The 23881-nt window shown below is 37.3% G+C and overlaps 1 protein-coding gene across 6 annotated transcripts in view; it reads right to left on the bottom strand.

Moving 5' to 3' along the window:
• The window catches only part of KAT6B (lysine acetyltransferase 6B), a 192887-nt gene that overhangs the window by 35549 nt on the left and 133457 nt on the right, over window positions 1–23881 (bottom strand). For 2 of the 6 annotated variants that reach the window (XM_045568938.1, XM_045568937.1), the window contains exons 5-13: window positions 20059–20174; window positions 19735–19816; window positions 17185–17317; window positions 13511–14442; window positions 12400–12521; window positions 10023–10138; window positions 8167–8308; window positions 4778–4939; window positions 1555–1648 (exon numbers count right to left, since the gene is read on the bottom strand). In XM_045568938.1, the coding sequence (XP_045424894.1) occupies window positions 1555–1648; window positions 4778–4939; window positions 8167–8308; window positions 10023–10138; window positions 12400–12521; window positions 13511–14442; window positions 17185–17317; window positions 19735–19816; window positions 20059–20174 (1899 nt within the window). Of the gene's footprint in view, window positions 1–1554; window positions 1649–4777; window positions 4940–8166; window positions 8309–10022; window positions 10139–12399; window positions 12522–13510; window positions 14443–17184; window positions 17318–19734; window positions 19817–20058; window positions 20175–23881 lie in introns of those variants that run through there. The other 4 variants (XM_045568940.1, XM_045568941.1, XM_045568942.1 and 1 more) reach the window with 4 other exon arrangements.

A 23881-nucleotide genomic window follows, 5' to 3' on the forward strand; every position in this document is an offset into this window, starting at 1 on the left:
GAGCTGGCTCTTAGCAATGGGTAGGATTTGGGACAGACAGAAGCTGGGAAATGAGGAAGTGGTCATTTCAAGGAAGGGACTGCAAAGACAAAAAAAAATGGAGGTATGCTCAGAATATTTGAGAAAAAGGAAATTAGTAGATGAAAAAGCCTAAAAGGATAAGTTGGAACTAGGTGTTGGAAGATCTTGAATATTGAGCAAAGGAGTTTGCCTTATTCTGTACCATATAGATACAATCATAATTTATGGCTGCTACATATACCAGAAACTATAATATTTATGAACAACACATGAATGGTGGCACAAAAAATTCCAGAACAAGACAAATGGTTTTGCCCTTAGAACTGATTACAGCTAGGATTCCATAAAATAAAAACGGTAAATTCCTGGTAAGATGGCCCTCCTTGGGATAACTAGTTTCCTGGATAACTAGGTCAGGAAAGAATATATAAGACTGGAGTAATGAATTAATAACTGAAAATGTTATCTAAAAATAGAAAAATAATCAATATCCTTCAATGTCAATAAATTAAACATATCTGTCCAAAATTGCTATGCAGTTATTTTATACTCAGACTTTAATCTTTCAGTATCTAACAATACAGATTTAAATGCAAAATATTTCTTCATAGTTTTCTGTGAGCACATTTACATTGTGTTTTTTTGCATTTGATACACTTTGTGAAGATTATGCAATGTCCTAAATTTTCCTTCTTTCAGTTAATAATCTGACAAACTGCAACCTGGTAATCAAGAAGCACCCAGTTCCTAGTGACAGATTTCTGTAAGACCAGAAATGACTACTGTCATGGAATATCTGGTTGTCATGTTATCTGGATATTTGGAATCAATTCTCCAAATGCAGCCTTAACACTACATTTACACATCCAATATAATATAAATGAGGAAAAGAAAACACTGATTTTTTAAAAACATTATCCTCTGTATCCTTTTATATATTATTCTGGTTTTCACTGAGGAGGCACAGAAGATACACACACATTCACATAAAACAAATATTTCTTGGGAAACCTCTAGATACAAACAATAATTTCCATAATAGGAAAAGGAAATTAACAAAACAAGAGTAATTTCTACTAGAGGCTCAGGATAGGCTACCTAAAGAATTGTTTTTCTAAATGGAAATATACCTTTCCTGCTCTGTACTATATAGATTAGAGGCAGAATTTTAGAAAGCTGAAAATCTTTTTAAATAACACTCCCTTTAGCTTTAATCGCAAATAATTGCTTCTTTTGGTGCTAATGAGCATGAGCACCACGAAATGGAATGTAATTCTGCAGGTTCATTCAGGGTAATGGCTTTGCTAGTGACACTGCCGAGAGATCTAGTCTCAATTTCCTAGAGTACAATAACTGAGCAGCAGTAAATTTTTCACTTGAGGAAGATTTTCTAACCTATGTAAATATAAATAGAAAACCCATTATCTATTGATAAAAACAATAAAGTAGGTTAAATAAAGTTTTATGTGTTACTGTTTCCTGTAACAGCATCAGCTCCCTGGATCATGAAAGTAAATAACGCACTTCACTTACTGAAATCAATGAGAAACCGTCCAAATCCTTGCCTTTGGTGCTGGGGCATGATCATTATGCAGGAGACATTATACTTCTGCTGGCAAAGCTTTTCCTGAGGGAAGGAGAAACAGATCAAGTATGTCAGAGCTCTGCTGAAGTGGGCAATTCCCTGCACCTGTCACTGTCCTTGTAAAACAGTCCACTAAGGTGAGCCAACGGGTGAGGTCAGGCTCAAGCAGAAAAATCCCAGCATGTTAATCAATCAACTAACAACAAACCATCAACTCTGGGCATACCTCTCAATTATATCTTTATTGTGAAAGTCAGTATCATAAAAACAAATAAAGAATCCAAAGAAATATGAACCAAATGAAACAAAATACAGACAGGATGGAAGAAATGCTTTTCTTGCTCAAGTAACTGGGGAGATGGAGAAAATAACATCACCCAGCACGGTAAGTTAGGACTTAGCCAGCTACCTTGTCAAATAATAATCTACAACTCTGCAACAGCAATCTGTCTTCTGCCTTTGAGCAAATGCCCCAGTGAAACTAAAATAGTATACACGTGGGTAGATGTGCAAATATATTTCTCCTATGAATAAAAAGTCAAAGTAAAAAGCTAGAGAAACAACTAATCTGCATTTCAAACCAGGAAAACAAAACAAAACAAAAAAGGCAACAACAAGAAACCCCAAAGCCTCAAAACAAAAGTGACACCAAAATATTACCAACAGTCTGAAACCAGAAGGAAGATGGGGTAGAATATGGTGAGAAACAGCTCTTACACTTAAAGAAGAATTTGCAATTTTCATGGGATGTGGCATCAGAGCAGCAATATTTTATTCAGAGAACACAGAAGCTGCCAAAACCTACACAGAGAAGATCTGGAAAAGGCTTTTGAGGTTGTGAATGCTCTGGCCAAATATAAACCACAAATAAGATTGACCACAAATGGTACCGACCACATCCAAGAATTACTTCAGAACACCCAGATCTTTAATGAACCTATTTGAAAGAACATAGGAAATGGTTGTGGAAAAAACCCTACAGGGCAGAATTAAAGATTTCTTTGTGAAAAAGATGCGCTCCCAACTTTTGCACATTTGTCTAAGGAGCCTCTGAAAAATGAAGAGGAAGCAACAATGTGTTTTCCTAAGAAGACAGATTGTCCATCACTGGATGTGCACATCAATGGCAAATGTTCAAATAATTAGTCTACTGTGCAAAGTTAGACAAATGGGTCACTCTATCTAAAAAGAGATGTACTCTGGGTTAAAAGAATTCATCCTTGATACAATGCCTTTCTTTGTCCAGAACTATTCTTACCTTTAGGAGTTTTTTTTTTTTTGAAATCCAATACAGCAGTGATCCTTTTCACCCCCTTAACACATGTTACTACAGCTAAATTCTAATCTATGGATAAAATAACTGCTCCTTCGTTTAGAGCCATCTCTTACGTGCTTGGAAAGTCATATGCATGTAACAATTTGCACTGAACCTTCCTAGGTTAGCCTGGCCCCTCTCTGGCTATCCTTGAACTGCTGTTCTAATAACCTCTAGGATTTACCTTAAGAATAACTCCCAAGGACCAGAGTCTTCCACATTCTAATCGGCACATTAGAATACGGTTTCATTTCATCTAGTTTTTTAACATGGTTATTTTTAAGACTTTGTTTCACTATACTGCCAAAGGATATTAGTATTCTGAAATAGTAAGAAATGACAGCAGCTGCTGCCATATCATAGAAGATAATGTGACAAAATGAGCAAAGTTGAGTTTGTTCTGGGTAAAATGTTGGGCATCCTGGGCGGAAGAGAGGCAGAGATTCAAACTGCAAGAGTCACCACCAACTGTATAACACGGTAGTACCCAGAGGCCAGTGCAAGGCACGGGAACAGGACAGCACAGCATAAGGAAGGCAGGCACCATTAAGCCCTGCGTTTAAACTCATAGACATTTCAAGAAACACCATTTTCTAACAGGAAGGACAATCATGTCCACTATTCTTTTTCACTCTTTGCAGAAAAAGATCTTTACAAATCTACAAAAAACGTAAAGTGCTTTATAAATTATATAAATAGATTTATTTATTTATTGTTTTATTCTCTGTTAATGCGCTGTCATCTTTTCAATCTATAATGTGCAAATTAACTTTCTTTTTCATTTTAAAGTTTTACCAAATATGTGGATTAAAACATTGAGGCAGGTTCCCATGAATGTGGTTATTTATTCTTATTAATATTTTTGTTTATGATCTTTGGGTTGATTCTTAAGTTTAGCAAGTACCTTCATATATAGTCTATCTTTTGATCCTCCATAAAAATGGCACTTCTCTCAAGTATTCCATTTATATTGCTCAAGAGCAGTTTCATCAAAATTCATTTATTACCTAATATAAAAAATGTACCATAAAATAAATAAAATACAGAGTTTAGATAATTTACCTTCTGCCTAGAAGTCTCATAATTATTGTCTCTATTTATATACCATCCTGGTACATTTAACTATTTCCTAGGTGCTTAAGGAAAATTAAGGTCATTACAGGGTAGACACTTCCAAACATAGTTTTCCTTTACTGCATGAGTCACTGTTTCTCAGAAGCCTTTGAGCAGAAGAATGCAAGAGAATTCCTCTGAACCAGTGGGGAAAAAAAGCTACATCCTCTCAATATGTCAAAATCTTCCCTATGCTAACAGACGGAGATATTTTGGCTTTCTAAAGGTGAGATTGTTTCAGAACTTAAAGCAATAGCACAGAGAATAAGAGATGAAAGTGTAAAATCAGTCATTATATCAGCTTGACAGCCCAAATGCCAATGTTCTAACTCAATGAGATACTGTTGATCACAGAGGGAAAGCAATAAGGAGAAAGAAGAAGTACCTCTTAAATGCTACATTACACTGAAAGCTTCATGTTGACACCACTTATAGGGAAAAAGCAAACAAGCTTAACATTGAGAAAATCAAAGATGCTAAGTGGTCTTCAAGGCAGCAATTATAACGACACATGGATGGTGACAGTCAACGCAGCACACAGTGCTGAGGTCCTTTACACACTTCCTAGGCACAGTGTTTTTGTTTTTGTCTTTTCAAATGAACTCTGAACAAGAACCTGAGCTTTTCAAAAACATGTGTCACTTATTCAAATTATAGTCATAAAAAAGCCCTATTCAAAGAATTGGGCTCTACCAAAAACATTTTGAAAAAGAAAATGAAGGTCATGCTGGCTCTTGTTTTACCTTAGAGAAGTATCCAACCAGATGACAGCCCTTTTCATCATTTTTTGTAAGGACATAAAAAAGGAATGGCTCGACATCATAATACAACGTTTTGTGGTCCAGGAAGAGCTTGGCTAACAAGCAAAGGTTTTGGCAATAAATTTTGCTCATATTCCCATCAACCTAGCAAAAAGAAACAGACAACATTATTTAACATAAAAATATTGCTCAATATAAAATTGTTTCTTCTATATGGTATTTCAGAAAGCATACAGTTTTATTTCCAAATCCTAAATTGAGAGATTAAAACACTTCATTAAATAAATATAGTTAACCAGGAAACAGCTGTCACTGCCAAATCAGAATTCCACCTTTTATCTTAAATTAGGGTAAATTTAAGGTAGCTTAAGTTTCCCTTTATGCTACCTAAAGAAGGGCCAACCCACTAGCAAAGGAATAATTTTTCCTTGCAATTTATGATGAGTTAAAAATGATCAGTCATGTTCTCTCTTTATTTGAACCAAGTAAATCTGTATTAAAGAAATATAAACAGATGAAAATATTTCTCAAAGAAGCTAAACTTTATGTTGTTCTCAAAAGGGCTTCATATAAAAATGAAATAAATGAACTGTATTATTCTGATTCCCCAGAAGTGTGCATTAGCAAAGAGGCTTCCATTTTGGTTTTATCCCAAGCATCATTTTAAATATAATTGGAAAAGATAAAATTTCTATGTTGGGAATACTTACAGAGAAAGTGATATGAATTTCAACCTACAATAACTACCATGATTACAGTCTACTTCTCTTCAAAATAAAAGAATCAAGCTGTGATACTGATGGCTATAGACAGGAGGCTAGGCACAGATGCCAATTTCTTTGATCAAATGTAGTTACTTGTCAAAAACAGAAAACACAGCAGATTCAAGAAGTATGTCTCTAGCACTTTTCTTAGGGGAAATGGATATTTGCTAACCAGAGCTCTTTAACAATGAACTTGACCATTCTCAGGTCTCCTGTGGACCATATGGGTTCTCATATTGCACAAATTATTTTTAGACTTCATATAACTATTTCCCTTGGATATAACCTAAGTCCCACACATAGCAACATAATCAAATATGGGCAATGGACACAGAGGATACAATTCTCTCTTTAATTAAAGGAAGTTTTTATGCATTTGGGAGTATGGTCCTTTTGGAAATGGCAGTATTTTACAGAAAAGGAAAGATGGAGATGTATTTATCTGTGAACCAGAAAAAATAGAGAGATGACAATGCCAAAGTAAAAGTCTTGATCAGTTGTGAAAGGTCTAATATAAGAGGAATAGATAAAGATAGGAAAATAGTAATCTATGATTATTCTTCATTTATTTCTAAAGTTACTTAGGAAACTGCTAAATGAAAAGTTCCCCACATGCTGTACTCCTAAGTATTAACTCAGATTCTAGACTAGGGACCTTGGTACTTATCAAATCCAAGTCCTTATTTGTGTAAATAAATTTTATAAACCTCTTTCTGATGTTTGCCCTTTCATCTCTGGATGGTCCAAAAGCACCTGCTCTGAAAGAGCAGACCATTCTTACCAGCCTAACAAGACAGATTCTCTTGGCTCTGAGAAGACTTTCCATGGATTTGTGAGAGTTTCAACCTCAATGCTGACTCATGCTGACTTATTTAATAATCACTTAAGGCCAATACCATGGTTTTTTCCTTTGGGAAACATGAAACAGTGATTTCTATCTCATTTTGGTTAGAAGAAAAGATCCAAGGCATCAAGGAAGGAGCTAACAGGAAGGCTGAACTTGTGACATTAGTGAAGCCTCAACAGAGAGCAGCTCTGTCATCTCAACTGGTTGGGGCTGGCTGGGCAGCATCCCAACATTAACAACAACAGGAAGGTCAGGAAACATGTATTCAGCTTTCCTTCTGGCCAGTGGTTCTCACTGGGGATGATTCTGCCCCCCAGGGGACATTTGGCCATGTCTAGAGACATTTTTGGTTGTCACAATTCGAGGAGGTGGTTGTGCTACTGGCATCTAATGGGCAGAGGCCAAGGATGTTGCTAAACATCCTACAATATACAGCACAGCCCCTACAACAAAGAACTATCCAACCTCAAATATCAATAGGGCCCAGGTGGAGAAACCCCATGCCTATCCTTTAGTAAGAATTAACATACCATCTAACCTTCCCAGTAAGAACTGCTTTCCTCCTTCAAGCTTGCCAAAACAGCCTGGTACAACCAGGAGGAGGGGCTTTAAAAAATCATAAGATACAGCTGGAGTTTCCTGTGTTCTCTGATCAGTCTTGGGGAAAAACTAGCGGGTCCCTGACTGAGAGAGGGAGCCTGGTCTATGTGAGAAATTTATAACCTTCCCTTTATTAAACATGATGGCAAGACATTGCAGGCCAGAAATAGAGCTGTGGGGCAGAATAATAAATTTCAGTCTGAACAATTCAGAAAAAGAGAGAATCCTAAAGTAAAATATTTCAGAGAAAGAAGATATCATGTCTGCTCTACAACGAAGGTTTGTTCTGAGCAGCCAGGAATGAAAAACAATGCACACACCAAGATGGTCACAGTGGAGAATATGAAGCAGGGTGACAGAAGTGTGCAACTTAGAGGGAAGAGGATACAAGGAGAGAATTAAGAAGCCCTGTAAATAGACAGTAATGTGAAAGAAAGGCATGGTCTCCTCAAGGTACAACTGACTCAGCTAAACTGGATCCCTGAAACTGACAACAGAAACATAATTAAACAATGAAACTATATAAAGGCAAAGACCTTCCGCTACTAAATCAATTCTGGAAATACAAAATGTCTTCAAGAAACCCACAATGACAGACATATGGCCACAAGGGGTTCCTGTGAACAGCAGAGTTCTCCAGGGGTGGCCATCCACCCAGATGGGTGGGTGGTGGGGGAGTCCCAACATCTGCTGGGGTCTCACCAAAAGGATTATCCACCCTGCCAAGAACTGGATGCAAACACAGGTGGTTGTGTACTGAGGAGATATGTACAGCTGCTCAATTCCCTGGAAGAGTGAGCACCTGCCAGACATTGGCTGGAGCTGCTGAACAAAGCTAATTTCTCCTGCCAAAGAAAGTTGAATTTAAAAAGAGCTGCGGAGATCATAAATTCACTGGTGAATATATCTGGTGTAGACAGGGATTTAGGGAAAGACAAAAATGTTAATGTGATGAAGTAGTGATCCTTCGTCAATCTAAATGGTTGCTTATTATGGTTTGATAAACATTCCAAAGACATGGAGATTAATTTTAAAGGGAAGTTGAATTTCAATGTCAAAATTACATATACCTTGTACCTTCTAGACACAAATCAGGACATGGTCAACAATTAGGAGTACTAGGTTTCAAAAAGCTGAGTTTTTTATTCACACATCCTTACCTCAAATACTGAAAGGTCTTTCCTTCGGTAAATCTCATTTGCTGGAGGATGAAACCATCCACATTTCTTTGAGTGTCTTAGCAAAATATTTTTACTTTTCATATATTTAAGACAGAATTCACACAGGTAAAGCTTTGGTAATCTGTTAAAGTTTAAAAATCAGAGAATCTATCAGATCGATTATATTGTTCAGTGGGAGAAATTAAATATCGTTCAATTTTCTCTAAGTCATAACGGGCTGTATAATAAGATTTGAAATAGTTTAAAAAAAAAAGAAAGAAAGAAAAAGGAAAAGAAAGCCAGTAGTAAAGAGAATGTAAGAACAACCTTACGCTATTTGTCAATATAATCCATAATATGTGCTGCCTTTACTTTGTGAACAAATCATTTCTTTCCTTTAAAATATCCTACGGAAAGAAAGATCAGACTTGGAAACACCACCCTAAAATTTGACAATAAGAATGCCATCCCATCAGGTGACCATGCAAATTTTTCAAACTTAGAGAGAATTGAATTTATTATTTTTAAAATCACCTGCATACTTATGAGGGAGAGAAGTCCTAGAACTTAGTTGTTTCTACTTCTGGATGAGGTTACTCTTAAGTTATTATCATAGATTTATATATGGTCTAAAGCAGTAAATGCAGGGCAGAAAGTGTCAAAAGACCTAATTTGCTTCCTACCAAATCCACTGTCTCTTTCAGAAACAGCTTTCTCTCCCCCGCTGACTTTTTCCTCACCTTAAAAATAGGAACACTTTTTATTTGTACCTTTTGCATGTTTAAAAAAGCACTGCTGGGTACAATGAGTAAGAAAATGTTTACACGCACTTGCAAGGTCTTTGGGGTATAAGAAAGGGGAAAAAGGTTTTGGAGAGAGATAACAGAAACAGCTAATATTAATTTTAAATCTTGCAATTACGTGCCCATTTTATTCAAAGTTCTCAGAGCACATGACTTATAATTATCTATACAAATTAAAGATTACCCATTAAAAAAAAATGTTCAAGAACACACAGCCAAGTGGTATAAGCTGGGGAGAGAAACCAAGACTCTTGACTCTTAGTTTGCAACTTAACTTCTTGAACACCTTTCTCATTTTGTCCAGTTATATGATTGGCCAGACCACGTGGTAAAGAAAAAGATCTATTCTAGAAGAAAATGAAGTTTATATTTACTGAGACCTTTGCAGACTAAAACACTTGAGAAGGTAACTAATAAAGTATACCCTGATGTAGCTGATGGAAGGAATCTATTCATAATATATCTATCTGGGGATATATTAAGTTCAAGACAATCTCACAGCTAATCTTAGTTCAAGACAAATGAAAATGCTGATACCATTATTTTCTCTTCATTTTTAATAAATTAGTCACAATTGGCTCTAAAAGTAAAGATTTCAGGAAGGCTATGGACTCCCATCTACTTTATTCCGTTTTTCCTTCTTTTGCTAAATTTCTGTAAAAACCTTAAAAACAGAATGGCAGAAATCAGAGATAAAACAGGTCAAATTAAGAAAATGAAAAAGGCTACTGGAGAAGAAACTTTACCAAGTATTTTACAATAGCTACATTTTTTTTCCTGATTTGGTTTCATATAAAACCAACATTCAGCCAATTAATCAAGGACAGGAAGCTAAATGGCAAAATTTACGATGCCTGTGTGACTAAGGAGCATAAGAATTTACATAGAACAAGAAATAAAAGGTGCTGGCAAAAGCAATAGTTTTAGAAGCACTTAGGTCGACTACCAAAATTTATTTCCTAAAATCATCTAATTTCTGCTTTAGAATAAAGACTCTTCGTCTCTCACATATATGATGTTAAAGTTATATACCTGCCAGGCTTATTCCATTACCTTGCATATTCCTGTGGGTAAGGCGAGGAATACCAGGTTTGGATTTCATATTTCCCAAATTCTATCACGGAAGGGTAACGGCCACAGTCTTCCACCCCACTTTCACACTCTATTTTCTGTCAGAGAGAAAGAAAAATAATAAAATATAAGTATGAGAAGAGGACATACTTCACTTACATTTTGGTTCTTTTACCAGTGACTGTCAAAACTTATTAAGACCAGAACACTAATGATTAAGAAAATGAATTTTCATATTGTTAAAAAAACACTATAAGCCCTTGTGAAATGATAATCACCTTTGTAAAAGAGTCATAGATAACAGACTAAACTAATACCCTAAGAAACAATATAACAAAGATGGGAAACAAGTATGATACAAATAAATACATATAAATATCTACTGAACTGGATTTAACAATCTGTTGCAATGTATTAAAAACTGAGGCTGAGTGTGGTGGCTCACGCCTGTAAGCGCAGCACTCTGGGAGGCCAAGGTAGGAGGACTACTTGAGGCCAGGAGTTTGAGATCAGCCTAAACAACATAGTGAGCCCGTCTCTACAAAACAGAGAAAAATTAGCTGGGCGTGGTGGTACACGTCTGTAGTCCAAGCTACTCGGAAGGCTGAGGCAGGAGGATTGCTTGAGCCCAGGAGTTTGGGGTTACAGTGAGCTATGGTCAGGCCACTACTCTTTAACATGGACAATATAGCAAGACCCTGTCTCAAAAGAAACCCAAAACACTGAGGTTATAAAATGACATGGCTATTATACATTCTTACTGTTCCTCTGTTCCTGTTCCTCTACTAAGTAAAATCTATCCCAACTGTAATGAAATAATCAATTGTGAACTTTGCAATTTACTATCTGTCTTCTCTTATTTCTTTTATTCCCATGAAGTAAGCTGCATGAAATTAAGAACTCTGCCTGCCTAATCACTGTGGCAGCGTCTAGTACAGCGCCTGACGCGGAATAGGAAATATTTCTTGAATAAAAAAGGGAGCGTTACCATTTGGAATGAAAGGGCTTTAGACTTAGCAGTATCTTTCAGATGATGGCCTACTATTTGTCGTGTTTATACATGAATGCCAGAAATAGGCAAAAAAAAAAAAAAGATAAAAAAAGATACTATTGGCCGGGCGCGGTGGCTCAGGCCTGTAATCCTAGCACTCTGGGAGGCTGAGGCGGGGTGGATCGCTCGAGGTCAGGAGTTCGAGACCAGCCTGAGCAAGAGCGAGACACTGTCTCTACTAAAAATAGAAAGAAATTATCTGGACAACTAAAAATATATATAGAAAAAATTAGCCAGGCATGGTGGCGCATGCCTGTAGTCCCAGCTACTCGGGAGGCTGAGGCAGAAGGATCACTTAAGCCCAGGAGTGTGAGGTTGCTGTGAGCTAGGCTGACGCCATGGCACTCTAGCCCGGGCAACAAAGCGAGACTCTGTCTCAAAAAAAAAAAAAAAAAAAAAAAAAAAAAGATACTATTTAAGGACTTCAAGTCTTAATGATTGGGGGAAATTTGACATTGATCTTAGCTGAAGGAAAACTAATACAAACCATCCTGATGGGGCAGAATGAGAAATGGAAACATCCAATAACTCCTAAGGCAGACGCCATCAGAAGTATTTAGCCCAACTGGCTGCTACTAAAAATAAAGCTTAAGAGCCTATAGACAACCCCTCCTCACATAAAAAGAAGTGGGGTGGGGATTCTGATTCTACCTGACAATACTGGCCATAGAAACTGAATATTGTCTATTGACACAAAAAATTCACAATTCATAAAAATTTGTCTTTGAGAAGTCCAATAGCCTCACTTTTCAATGTTTGGGTGGCAATAACTTAAGTAGAGTTAATATTTTAAGTGGAACCACTTAAAGAAATTACTGGACAAGAAAATTAAAAGTGACTACAACTGATCAAGAAACACAATATTGCTTTCAGCAATGCCAAAGAGTTAAAAATAGGAGACATTTTTCATATGGTTGGCCATCTGTGTTGGAAGAAGCATTGGTAAATTTAAAAGTGATGTTCTTCTTCTTGTTAATGATTTTAAATTATTGTTTTCTAGATTTAGGCGAAAACAATCAGAAATCTATTCCTTCACACTTAGAAGCGTTTTTTGAAATCTGTCTCAATTAGTGCTAGTCTGGTCTATTTTGTGAGACCAACTGATCCCTTACCTACATTTACGAGTGGAGACAATTCTACAAAGTCATTGCTTTTGAATGTATAGTCAACAAAAATGACATCATAACAATTAAAGAATCACAAAGGACTTTGAGGGGGATCCTCTATAAAATCAACACAGTAATTTCATATTAATAGTTAGAAGCCACATATTAGACTTGTTACTATAATGTGGTATCCTGGCCTTACCTCCCAAGAAAGTTCCTGGGCCTGCTTAAAAACATCCAAATCCTCTTCAGTAACGACATCCTTGTTTCCAATCACATTTACATCTGTACTTTCTTGTTTGATGCTTATTTTTATTTCAGTATCTGTCATTTAAAACCAGCAGAAAGTGCATTCACTGACTTGAATCATGAGTAACCACCAAATATTACCAAAATGGTACCAAATTAGCATAGTGGGCAAATAGGGATCTTTTTGTTTGAGCTTTATAAGCTTTTACATCTAAGTACTGCTCGTAGATCCAGCAGTACCCTTTCCCTGTTATACCCAAATTTTTATTTGAATTTATCACTGTCATCTTTTTACAGCTGTAAAAATATATGAGGGAAAGTAAGAGCAATACAAAGCAAAATCATAGTTTTCAACCAAGATTAGACGTTATATCAATGTCTAGTTATAGCATTCCCATTCTTAGTTTGGAGACAGTAAATTCTACCACTTTGTCCAAATGACACATTTTTGTTTTTTGTTTTATAAAGGGTGTCAAATGTAATGGGCCAATTTGTTCAATGAAATTATGAAATCAGTTTTCTCCCTAAGGTGGATACACACACAGACACACTCACATCCGAAAGCACACTTCACAGAGTCACAGATCAGGCTTTGTTGAGGAGACGAAAGCAGGATGAACTTTGTCATGAGAAAGCAATGGAGCAGAGGGCAATGAAGAGCGGAATACCCCCTGCAGGAAGCACTGACAGCGCACGACCAAGCAGCACTATGGCTGCAGAGGCGGCATGGGAGAGAACATGGCAGAAGCATGACAGTGGCTACTCATGCGGGACTACAAAGCCATAAGCAACGCTATGAAGGCATCTGGGGGTCCTAGTGTTACTACGAATGGAAATAAATAATAAAAGGTGGGAGAGTATTAGTTGGAAAAACAACATTTTGGAGGTTTAGTCAGCATTAGAAAAAGGTCAAAGTTTTACTGCTTCTGTATGAAAGTGAAGTGAGAACAAGAGAAATAGCTAAGACCTATGTGACAAATAGGAATTGACTGGTTTATTTTTGGGGGGGTTGGGGAGAAAGGGACGGGACGCAGGTTTGGTTGGAGCTTTGACCTTTTGCTTACCATCATCCTGATCAGGTTTAATCCTTCCGTCTGTCAAGCTCCCCTTCCCTGGTGAGGGGGTTCCCATCTGAGGGGTCACTTTATATTTTAATCTGCCTAGCATCCTGTGCTTTTTAAGGAAAGTTGTTCGCTTGAAGTGAGCAATTGCTTTAAAAATACGTCCTCTAGCCATCCCCCAGCTAGAGGAGGAGGAGTGAGAAATAAACCTACTTCTAATATCTCTTTTGCCAAAGAAATGGGCTTTAGATTTTGCTGTGGAAGATAATTCAGTTTTACGACGCATACGTTTGGGTGGTGCATAACTTGGGTGTCCCTTTTTGCGAGACTGGCCCTGAGTGGTATAGATATGAGAAAGCCCATCAAAGAGTGCCTTGAGCTGGCTGTTAGTGGTAAGGCTGCTCAGGGAGGGCACACTGCACTGGCTGGAAGAACTCTGGGGAGAGGGAGAAGAAGTGGACGTGCTGGACTTTTGTGAACTGGGGCTCTGACCACAGATGGGGGTTGGGGGTGGAAGTGAAGAAGGTGGAGGTTTTAGCTTTTGTGTGGTACCTGTAGCCAACACATGAGAAGTGCATGACTGTTTCTGAGAGACCTTTTTCCTTGGACGATAGTGCTTTGAAAAGTCTATTATTTCACCTCGTGATCTGCGACCATCAGGTGATGGTGTGAAAAACTTAGTAAGGCCATCAATGAGCCCTTTGGTTTTCTTGTTAACTTTAAGTGTAGAGGCAGAAATGTAGGTGGAGGTGGTGGTGATTTTGGTGGTGGCACCAGGCCGAGTGGGGTCTGTAACAGCCAATCTGCTGCTTGAGTCCTTCCCAGATGCAGCATGACCAGATGAAGGTGTGGTACAGACTTTAGTCTTTTGACCCCTACCAGGTGACCCCCTTCCTGTGAATGCATTCATGGATCCTTCATCACTGGTTACAGACCTAGGCAGAAATTTAGAGAATAGTATCAGCATTTAATAGTAGAATTATAAAGGTATCTAAAACAAATTTATAGCAACTAGATGCATTCAATGTGGTTAAACTCAAGAACTGGCTTTTTTGTGTGTGTGCCACCACCTAGGTGTTTCTCTGTTGAAAAAGGTAGCAGCAACTACATTTGCATGTCATGGTTCTCCCAGGCCTAAGGGCAATATAAACAAGACAAATTTTGAGAGACTAAAACACCCAGTGCTTTAACTATAATTAAATGAAAATAAGTTGTCCCTTGTGTGGTCACAAGTAGTTATGATTTCCTGAAATGTCTTTTGTAAAGTATTAGAGGAAATAAGTCATATGTGTTATTCAGAAGCAAAAGAATAAGCTTATCTAATCTCTAGTTAACAGCAATTTTTAACTCAATTTGAAAATTTATATAAATAGAATTTGGGTATGTCTATAAATTGGTACTGTTTCTCAGAAAACAATAAAACATACCCTCTTCCTCTCAGCAGTTTATGCTTAGGATGATAACCAATAATACTCTCTTAGGAGAGAAGACAATTAACTACAGCATAAAATATTGCTGAAAAAAGGACAACAATAGCAAAAAACTGAAGAAATGATTAAAGGAAAGCTACAGCGGGTCAGACATGACATGGAAAGTCTGGTGAAGAAGCAGCACATTTACCATGGTCATTATCAGACACTGGGCATCAGGATCTTTACACCCCGGTTCTGACTGATATTTTATGTCATCTGATGCTGAGTTCTGCCCATACTGTCGTGTGGTCAACAGAGACTAGAGGTCACTCCACTAACACAGCTGCTTACATGAACAGCAGTGGACTGCCTTCGCTTTAGCTAGGGCTGGGGAAGCTGGCCATTTTGTAGCAGAATCTTATACAATAGAGAAGCATATGCATGTGAATTATGAAAATGCTTGGGCCCAGGAATGTACTTTCAAAATCATTCAATTTAGCTCGAAGTTAATAATGAAGAAATGGAAGCCTAAAAATGATATGATGTTGAATTATAAAAACATCTTAATTACAGATAGAAGAGTACAGTTTAGTGGTTATCTTGTTACACAAAGATTTAACGAACAAATTTCAGCAGTCAGCTGAAGGGGAGAGGTTGGTGCAGCCACTAGGCTCATCTGAGGTGGCTCAACTGCCAGGATTCGCCTGACGCCACTGATTCGCCCAAACCAGGTTAATGCTGGAGATCTCCAGTGTCACTAGAAGACGCAGCGAGGGTTACCAACAAACAACTCATCCAGGCTAGAATGTTTTACATCAGAACGCTGCATTTGGACTGTATCTGGAATCGATTGCCCAGAAAGGATAATATGCTTATAAAGCATGTAAAAGGAAAACTCCCTAGACTGTCTTAAAAATTCCTAAGCTCAAAGGACAATTTTGGACAAACAAAAAGTTAGGATTGGTGCCAGATGCAATTTTCAGCTGTGTCCTTTGTTTAGAAAGTTTATATACTAATTTGGTTTTTTTAATTGGGCCCCGAGGACACAGTCCCATTTCGAGAACAATGCTTACACAGGATGAATGCAAAAACATAATTTCTACTTCAAATGATACTAATAGGAAAGATTTTATTCATAAATATGTTTCATGTTTGCCTCTGGAAATTAAGAAAAATCCATTTTAAAATATCTACGGTTAAAGGGTTTTTCACAAAGTTTCATAGAAACCCCTAGAAAGGGTTCTGCATTCTCTATTTCTCCTTAGGGAGGTAAAGGCAGAGAAGGATACTGTTCTCTTCTGAGAGCAGGTAGTATGATGAACTGCTTCAGATAAAAGTTAGGGGAAAAAAAGGTAAGCAAGTAAGTAAGATTCTTGCTGTTTGTTCAAGGTGTGCGCAGAGCACATATTCACTTCTAAATGACAATGACCCTTTCACTAAAGCCTACAGAGGTGTGACAGTCTACTGGTAGACACGCAAGTCTACTGATTTCATCTGTAAACACCTTAATGCTGATAGTCAAATCTATGCTCTATACAGATTAAAATATATTCATTTCACCTCTTATCTTTTCTCTACTTTGCCAACTAACTCCTGCTAAATGCTCTACTGGGCTTTATTGGCAATTACATGGCAACAGGATAGTGGGAATGGTTATTATAGTATATCTGCAGGCCACTGCAAATATATTATTTTAAATGTATGTCTACACACTCGTGCACTTGCCAAACGGTCCTGTCTAACTCTTTGGGGGCAAACAGTCATCTGCAGTTTTCTCAGAAGCTCCCATTTTGTAAAAAGGGATCTTAAAAAGCAGTAATACTACATTACCATCAGAAGATAGAGGTATTTTTCTAAAATGTTATCTGGAGTGATAAGAGAGATTCACCACAGACGTGGACAAATCCATCTCTTGTTTTAAAATTCCTATGAAAATATTTATATAATTAAGCTCTTCTAATGCTCAGCCAGTAATAAAATAGGCTGAACAATTATTTCCAATTCTTATGTTCTGCTTCCATCCTGCTGCTTGAAAAATGTCACTTAGTATCATAGCTACTGCCAACAGAAGACCCCAAAATGCCAATGGTAATTAAAAATGTCATTTTCAAAAAATTTCCACAGCTTATCCGAAAAGAAATATTTTTTATCCCTTGAATTTGAAAAAATGATGCTTAAAAAGTCTAATGGAATCTAAGGGCATTACAATCACCTATATTTTAAAGAACAACATAAAAGATTTCTTTTGATAAGATCTCAACCTACAACAATCGTTGCTTTAATTTATTTTTCGGTCGTCCAATGGGTTTTGCATATCGTCGTTTTATTTGTGCAGCTTTCTCATGAAGTAGTTTTCTTCCCTTTTTCTTTGGTCTGCAGACTTGGCAAATCCACATCCCTGAATTAATATATATATGAAAAAAATATTTTAATGTTTCATTTTAGGAAAGTTATTAAATATAAACTGCTGCTGTAATAAGCTGCCCAAGGATGCTTGTATGCAGAACCTTATTCCAAAAGTGGGTCATTCCCTTTTGTCATTCTCCTCAGGAAGCCATGACTAAAGGTCAATTTCCCTGGAGTCAAGGTGGTGAGAGCACAGGCTGCCCCTATCTCAGAAGCCTTCCACAAAGCTGTTCCCAACGTGTCACTAAGCCTCTCACCACCACATAAACACACCTGAAAACTCGCCCCTGTCAGACACTATACATCTTTTGATTTGAGGGAGACGTTTTCAAGTCAATCAGTTTTTGGAACTTCTAGAAAAAAAAAGTATTTGTTTTATCATCTCTTTCTGGAAATTTCCAATGCTAAAAAAATTACCAGTATAAAATATCATTTTAAAATTAAGACTTAAAAATTTTAAGTACTGTGGAGCTACGATAATTAAAACTATACATCTAGCATAAGGAAATAGGTCAATGGATAAGAATTGAAAGACCAAAACAACCGAAGCCCACAGAAGTCTAGCACATCAAAAAGGTCATATTTCAAATCAGTGGTGAAAGGATGAAACAACTCAATAAGTGGTGATGGAACAAATAGCTATCTGTCTGGAAGGAAAAGAATTATTTCATATCCTTTACAAAAATAAATTCTAGACAGATGAATATTATAATATGAAAAATAAAATGTTACAAGTACTAGGAAAAATATGTGGATATTTATATAATCTAAGCATGACTGACATTTAAAACTGAAGCCATAAATAAAGATACATGAATTTGACTACTAAAAAAGAGAGAGAGAGAGAGAGAATGCTTCTGTAAATCAGGAAGAAAAAGGTAAAAACCCCAACAGAAAAATGACTAATGGATAAAAACAGGTACTTTACAAATGATGATATACAAACAGCCAAGAATCAAAGACAAAAAATGTTCGATTTCACTACTGAAAGAAAAAATATCAGACATCTTTTTTCTATTATCAGATTGGTAATAACACTATATTTCATCAAATTTAAGATACTCTGGGCATAGACTATAAGATGCATCTGATTTCAAAGATGTTAACATGTAAAAAACAAAGTGTCTTAGACTTGATGAAGTATAGTAATGGGGAGTGTTGGTCATGATACAGAGAAACAGGTATCCTCACATGCTGGTGGTCAGTCAGAAAACTATCTGATACAGTCTTTCATGTATACAGCTTTTGATCCAGAAATTCATCCTCTAGGAATTTATTTTAAGGAAATAATTGTGGATGGAAATAATTGAAAACATTTGTAATATCCACCATAGGGGATTGGCTAAATAAATTACAGCTCATTTACACAAGGGTTTGGAAAATCAAATACCTTCAGGAAGCACCTAGATTTTACAATATATGTGACGTTGGAAAATAAGACAACATGGAGTAGTGAGATTGTGGCAAATTGGAGCATGCATGCCCTATCTAGAGGACTCAAATTTGAAATTTTAAAAATAATATGCCAACAAAGCTTATCTAAGGCCCACAGTCACCAGGTTTGTAACCACTGGTCTACACTATGGAGTTCTACACACTCATTAAAAACTGTGTTTTAGAGAACATTTAATGATGTAGGAATGCTTACAATGTATTATTAAGAGGGGTTGGGGGGGAATAAGGTTACAAAAAACATGTACAGAATGTTCCATTTCTCTTTAAAGTATATGTGGAGGCAAGGAAGGAATTTCCAATTGATTTTTCTTTTTATTTCTTTTTTATCTATCTGTATTTTCTAAATCTTCCACAATGTAAATGTATAAATTTTATAATAAAAAGGCAAAGTATTTTTAAATGTTTCACATAATACATTGTAAAATGAGGGGGAAAAGGCTGAGCTAGGCTGACTAACACAATAAACACAGAAGAAAATCCACATTCCATCAGACACAGTCAACTCTAGGATAGGTCAGACGCTCATATTTAAAATATCAAGTAATGGCCAAGAAAATGGTGATGGCTTCCTGTCATAGGACTTTGGAATCATTGTTATCATCACTGGAAATACAAAATATGTTACCTCTAAACACTGTGCTGAACAATATAGAGAGTGTTCTAAACTTTTGAACTACAAAATCCAAAGTTATTCTAATAAGGGAGTGGTTTGGAGAGAGGGACAGTCTTTTTCATCCCTGGGTCTCAATCAGAATCTTTATCATATAAATAAAACCCCCAAACTAATGCTTTTATATTCCCCTCTTCACAACCTGTGCCAAATCCATAGTATAGGGAAGATGGGAGGGATGAAAAAAATGCTTAAGGAACCTGTATACCTCTGAGCCATCGACATCAGGTCAAGGCTAACCAGTATGTAATAAAACACATTTTTAATATGGTTTAAAAGTTCACCTTTTGGCATTCTGGAAAGTGGTGGGTCACAGCACTCCATATGGAATCCTCTATCACAGGAGTCACAAAAAAGCATATTATCCTGTAATATAACATATTAGAGACTAATTGAGACTGAAGCCAACTGCAAAAGGCCGAAAATTCTTATGTTACTGGATTAACAATAATACAATATAACGGTGCACCAAGATCCCAGCTGCAGTCTGACATCACGTGTATTTAAAACTTTAAAAAGAAAATAGCAACGTTCTATAAAAAAGAAAAATCTCAGCACTGAAAAATTAACAATTTACCTGGAGATGGACTATTGAGAGCCATACTTACTGCATTTTTGCCTTGGATTCTACATGCACTGCATGTCTTGCATTCGATGCACTGCCACCTTAAGGCCTTTACATTTGTTGTTAATTCAGGACAAAATTTCAAACAGGATGGGTGTCCTATGAGAATAAAAAGCAAATTGCTTGATGGGAGGGGTGCCTTAGATATTTTTAAAACTCCCATTCCCTAATATTTAATAGATAGCTGATGGTGTTAGCCAATGAACCTTAGGAAGTTGAAAACACAAACAGATCAGAGAATATGAATTATGGATTTCTCTTTCTGTGTTTTTTTCCCCTGCCTTCTTTCCCTGTATGAAATAGAATGACTGTGCAAACAAATGTTCTACCTAAGAGAACTCTGGAAATTTATACCAACTCCAATTGCAAGCCTTTGAGAATTTGATGATAACCCATGCTTGGATGGTGTTCTCACTCCTGTACCCTCTGTTAAAACTCTTGTACTTGCCACCTTTATCAACCACCATCTACCCAGTGTTCTGGTTTGCTGGACTGTGGGCGGGGGCGGGGGGAGGGTGCCAAAGTTCAAACAATTCCTGCTCTCTGTGCTTGATGAAATCATAATACTTAAAACGGGCTGCTTAACAGAATACAACTACAAATACCCCACCCCCCAATCCACTAGTATACAAAGAACACTCCATTGCTGGGATAGACAAGAAATATCCCATTGCCATCTGGCCTCTGGGTCCTAGAGTTTAAATTCTGGAAGTAGGAGCAGAAACAGTGAATTTGAGGGAGAGTTAAGAAGTTGAAAGATCCAGGTCAAATGGAATATGCCAAGAAGTTCACTCTCAGCAGGTTTCCCCGATTTTTCCAAGTGTTGAGCTTTTCCACACTGTTTTGGGCACACTTTTTACCTAGCAGTGCTCCACACACCACGTCTTACTGCTTGCTTCACAGAGGGAAACTGGAGACCCTGAGGGGCAATGCCATTCAAAGGAGCCAGCCAGGAGCCAATGAGTAATAGATTCCCGCAAGGTGTGGGGAGAGTGGGCAGTACAGTTTAAAGTCGAATGGTCTTTTATCACATAAACCCAAAGAGATCTCCAAACTTGATTTTATTTTTCTAAATCTAGTCTTTAAATAGTAAGAACATTAGTAAATCCCATGTGAAAGAACTTATAACCAAGCTGCAAAAGAAATCTGAGGGGTAATAAAAAAAGCAGATTCTGCAATTTCAAAACTGTTTTATAATTTCCTGACTTTGGCAGGCTCATTGTTTAAATATGTATTTTGGGTTGCTGCCAAAAAGGTCCTCCTCCCTAAAGCTTAACAGGTGCTTCATAAAATTCCACCCACCAGGAGATTTGGCTTTTTGAAGTAAAAACATTCAAAATCAATCATCAATACCATTAATAAAAGCACACTATTCCTGAGTTAAAAAAAAATTTAAACATCTGTATTTAAGATGTCGTGAAAATAAAATGTTGTCACAAGATCACTGCCTCAGGCAGGAGAGACATCCAGGGAGATATATTTAACCTAGACACCATTATTTTACAAGGACCTCTCTTATCCAAATGAATGCAGGGAATAAGTTTAAATATATAAAAATGGTATCAATCACCTCTTTCTGCTCAGGAACAGCAAACAAAGACAGCTTGCTTGTCGACTTTAAGAAGTATACTCTGAAGGGGGAGGGGAGAGGTCTACTTTGAGCAGAGTCCCCCTACCTTTGCCCCCTTATATAATGAGGGGGGGCAAAAATTCAACTTTTAAAGAACAGCAATTTAAATTCCACCCTTAAAATGGGTCCCATCAGCCTAAAAGTATACCATTTACTTCTTTTCCCCCCTTTTTTATTGCTTCCTGTAAGTCATACATCACTGGCACATATGACCTCAATTTAATGCACTGAATTTTTCTCTACATTAAAATCTGCTTTTGTGCCTTGCAGCTTAACATTCAGTAACTAAGGTAATTCACATATTACAGCTTAATATTTATTCTCACAGATATGAAAGACAGACTTTTTAATAATTATACATTTTGAAAATTAATGGATTTCAGTCATTTTCAATCAAGGGCAAAGGATATTCTTCCTCTTAATGCTTTCTCTCACTTTAAGCAATATTACATCTCAACTACTACTATCTAAGCTACCCTAACAAATTCCAAAATCTTCAGCCTATCTTTCCTTTAGGCAGTAATCTTACCTTTATTTAGCTCAAGAGAATTGGCCATAGATCCCTTCCAGCTCTAAATTTCTATGATTCTGTAAAGGATGCTGAGGGATGAAGAAACATTTGCATTTTCTTTTCTTTTTTTCTTTTTTTTTTTTGAGACAGAGTCTCGCTTTGTTGCCTGGGTTAGAGTGAGTGCCATGGCGTCAGCCTAGCTCACAGCAACCTCAAACTCCTGGGCTTAAGCGATCCTACTGCCTCAGCCTCCTGAGTAGCTGGGACTACAGGCATGAGCCACCATGCCTGGCTAATTTTTTTTCTCTCTATATATATTTTAGTTGGCCAGATAATTTCTTTCTATTTTTTTTAGCAGAGACAGGGGTGTCGCTTTTGCTCAGGCTGGTCTCGAACTCCTGACCTCGAGCGATCCACCCGCCTCGGCCTCCCAGAGTGCCAGGATTACAGGCGTGAGCCACCTTGCCCGGCCTCAATTTATTTTCTTACGGCCAACTTTAAAATAACACAAAAGACTGTGACTGAGTCTTGATACACTACTACACGGGCTATAGTAATCAGATAAAGGAAAATAATGCTACTGATAACGTAATTTCTTACCTCTCATTTAGTCATCCCATAAACTCAGCAATTTCCTCTAAAATTCTTACTCTCTCTGCTGACACCATTCATGGTGGTTTCGTGTCTTTCTGGAGTTTGTTTTACTACTGTGGTTTGTAATTTATCAGATTTGAGAGCCGTAACATGTATTCATTCACTCATTCACCCTTACATAAACACATATTTAGGACTTGTAGCTTATGATAGTTTTATCTAGTAAAACCAAAGGAATACTATTTAAAATTAAATAAGTTCCAATGCAACCACATACCAGTAGAAATTATTTTTGGAGGAAGTACTGTGGGAAGAGAGAAAAGGTGGGGGGAGGGCTATAGTAGACAGAATAATAGTTCCAAGATGTCTGTGCCCTAATTCCTACAATCATAACCTCTGAATATATTACTTGACATGGCAAAAGGAACTTTGCAGACGAGACTAAGGGAACAGACCTTGAGATGGGGAAATTATCCCAGGTTACCTGAGTGGGCTTGATCTAATCACACAAGTCCTTAAAAGCAACCAAGCCTTTTCCAGCTTGGTTAGACAGATGAGATGGGAAGAGGAAGAGGAAGAGGAGAGGCTCACATAATGGGAGGATTCCACCTGCTGCTGCAGGTGCTGAGGATGGAGGAAGGGGGCTGCAAGCCACAGTGGGTGGCCTCTAGAAGCCCAGAGGACCTTCAACTTTCAGCAAGACAATGGGGATCTCAGTCCTACAAACACAAGGAACTGAATTCTTGTCAACAACCCAAATGAGCATGGACATGGATCCCCTCTGCCCAGGGTCTTCAGAGAGGATCCCAGCCTTGAAAATCTGGTGAGACCCATGTTGGATTTTTGACCTACAAGATAACAAATGTGTTGTTTTAAACCACTAAATTTGTGGTAATTTACTCCAGCAGCAACAGAAAATTAATAAAGACTCAGACACTGAGCACCTAGACTGGCTATATAACCATCCATCTGTCCTTCCTTCATGAGTATTGGAGATACAGTGAGCAAAAGAACAGACATGGTTCCCACTCTTTCAGAGCATATAGTCTAGCAGGAAAGACAAACATTAAA

This window comes from Lemur catta, chromosome 14, assembly GCF_020740605.2.
Source record: "Lemur catta isolate mLemCat1 chromosome 14, mLemCat1.pri, whole genome shotgun sequence".
NCBI classification, from domain to species: Eukaryota; Metazoa; Chordata; class Mammalia; order Primates; family Lemuridae; genus Lemur; species Lemur catta.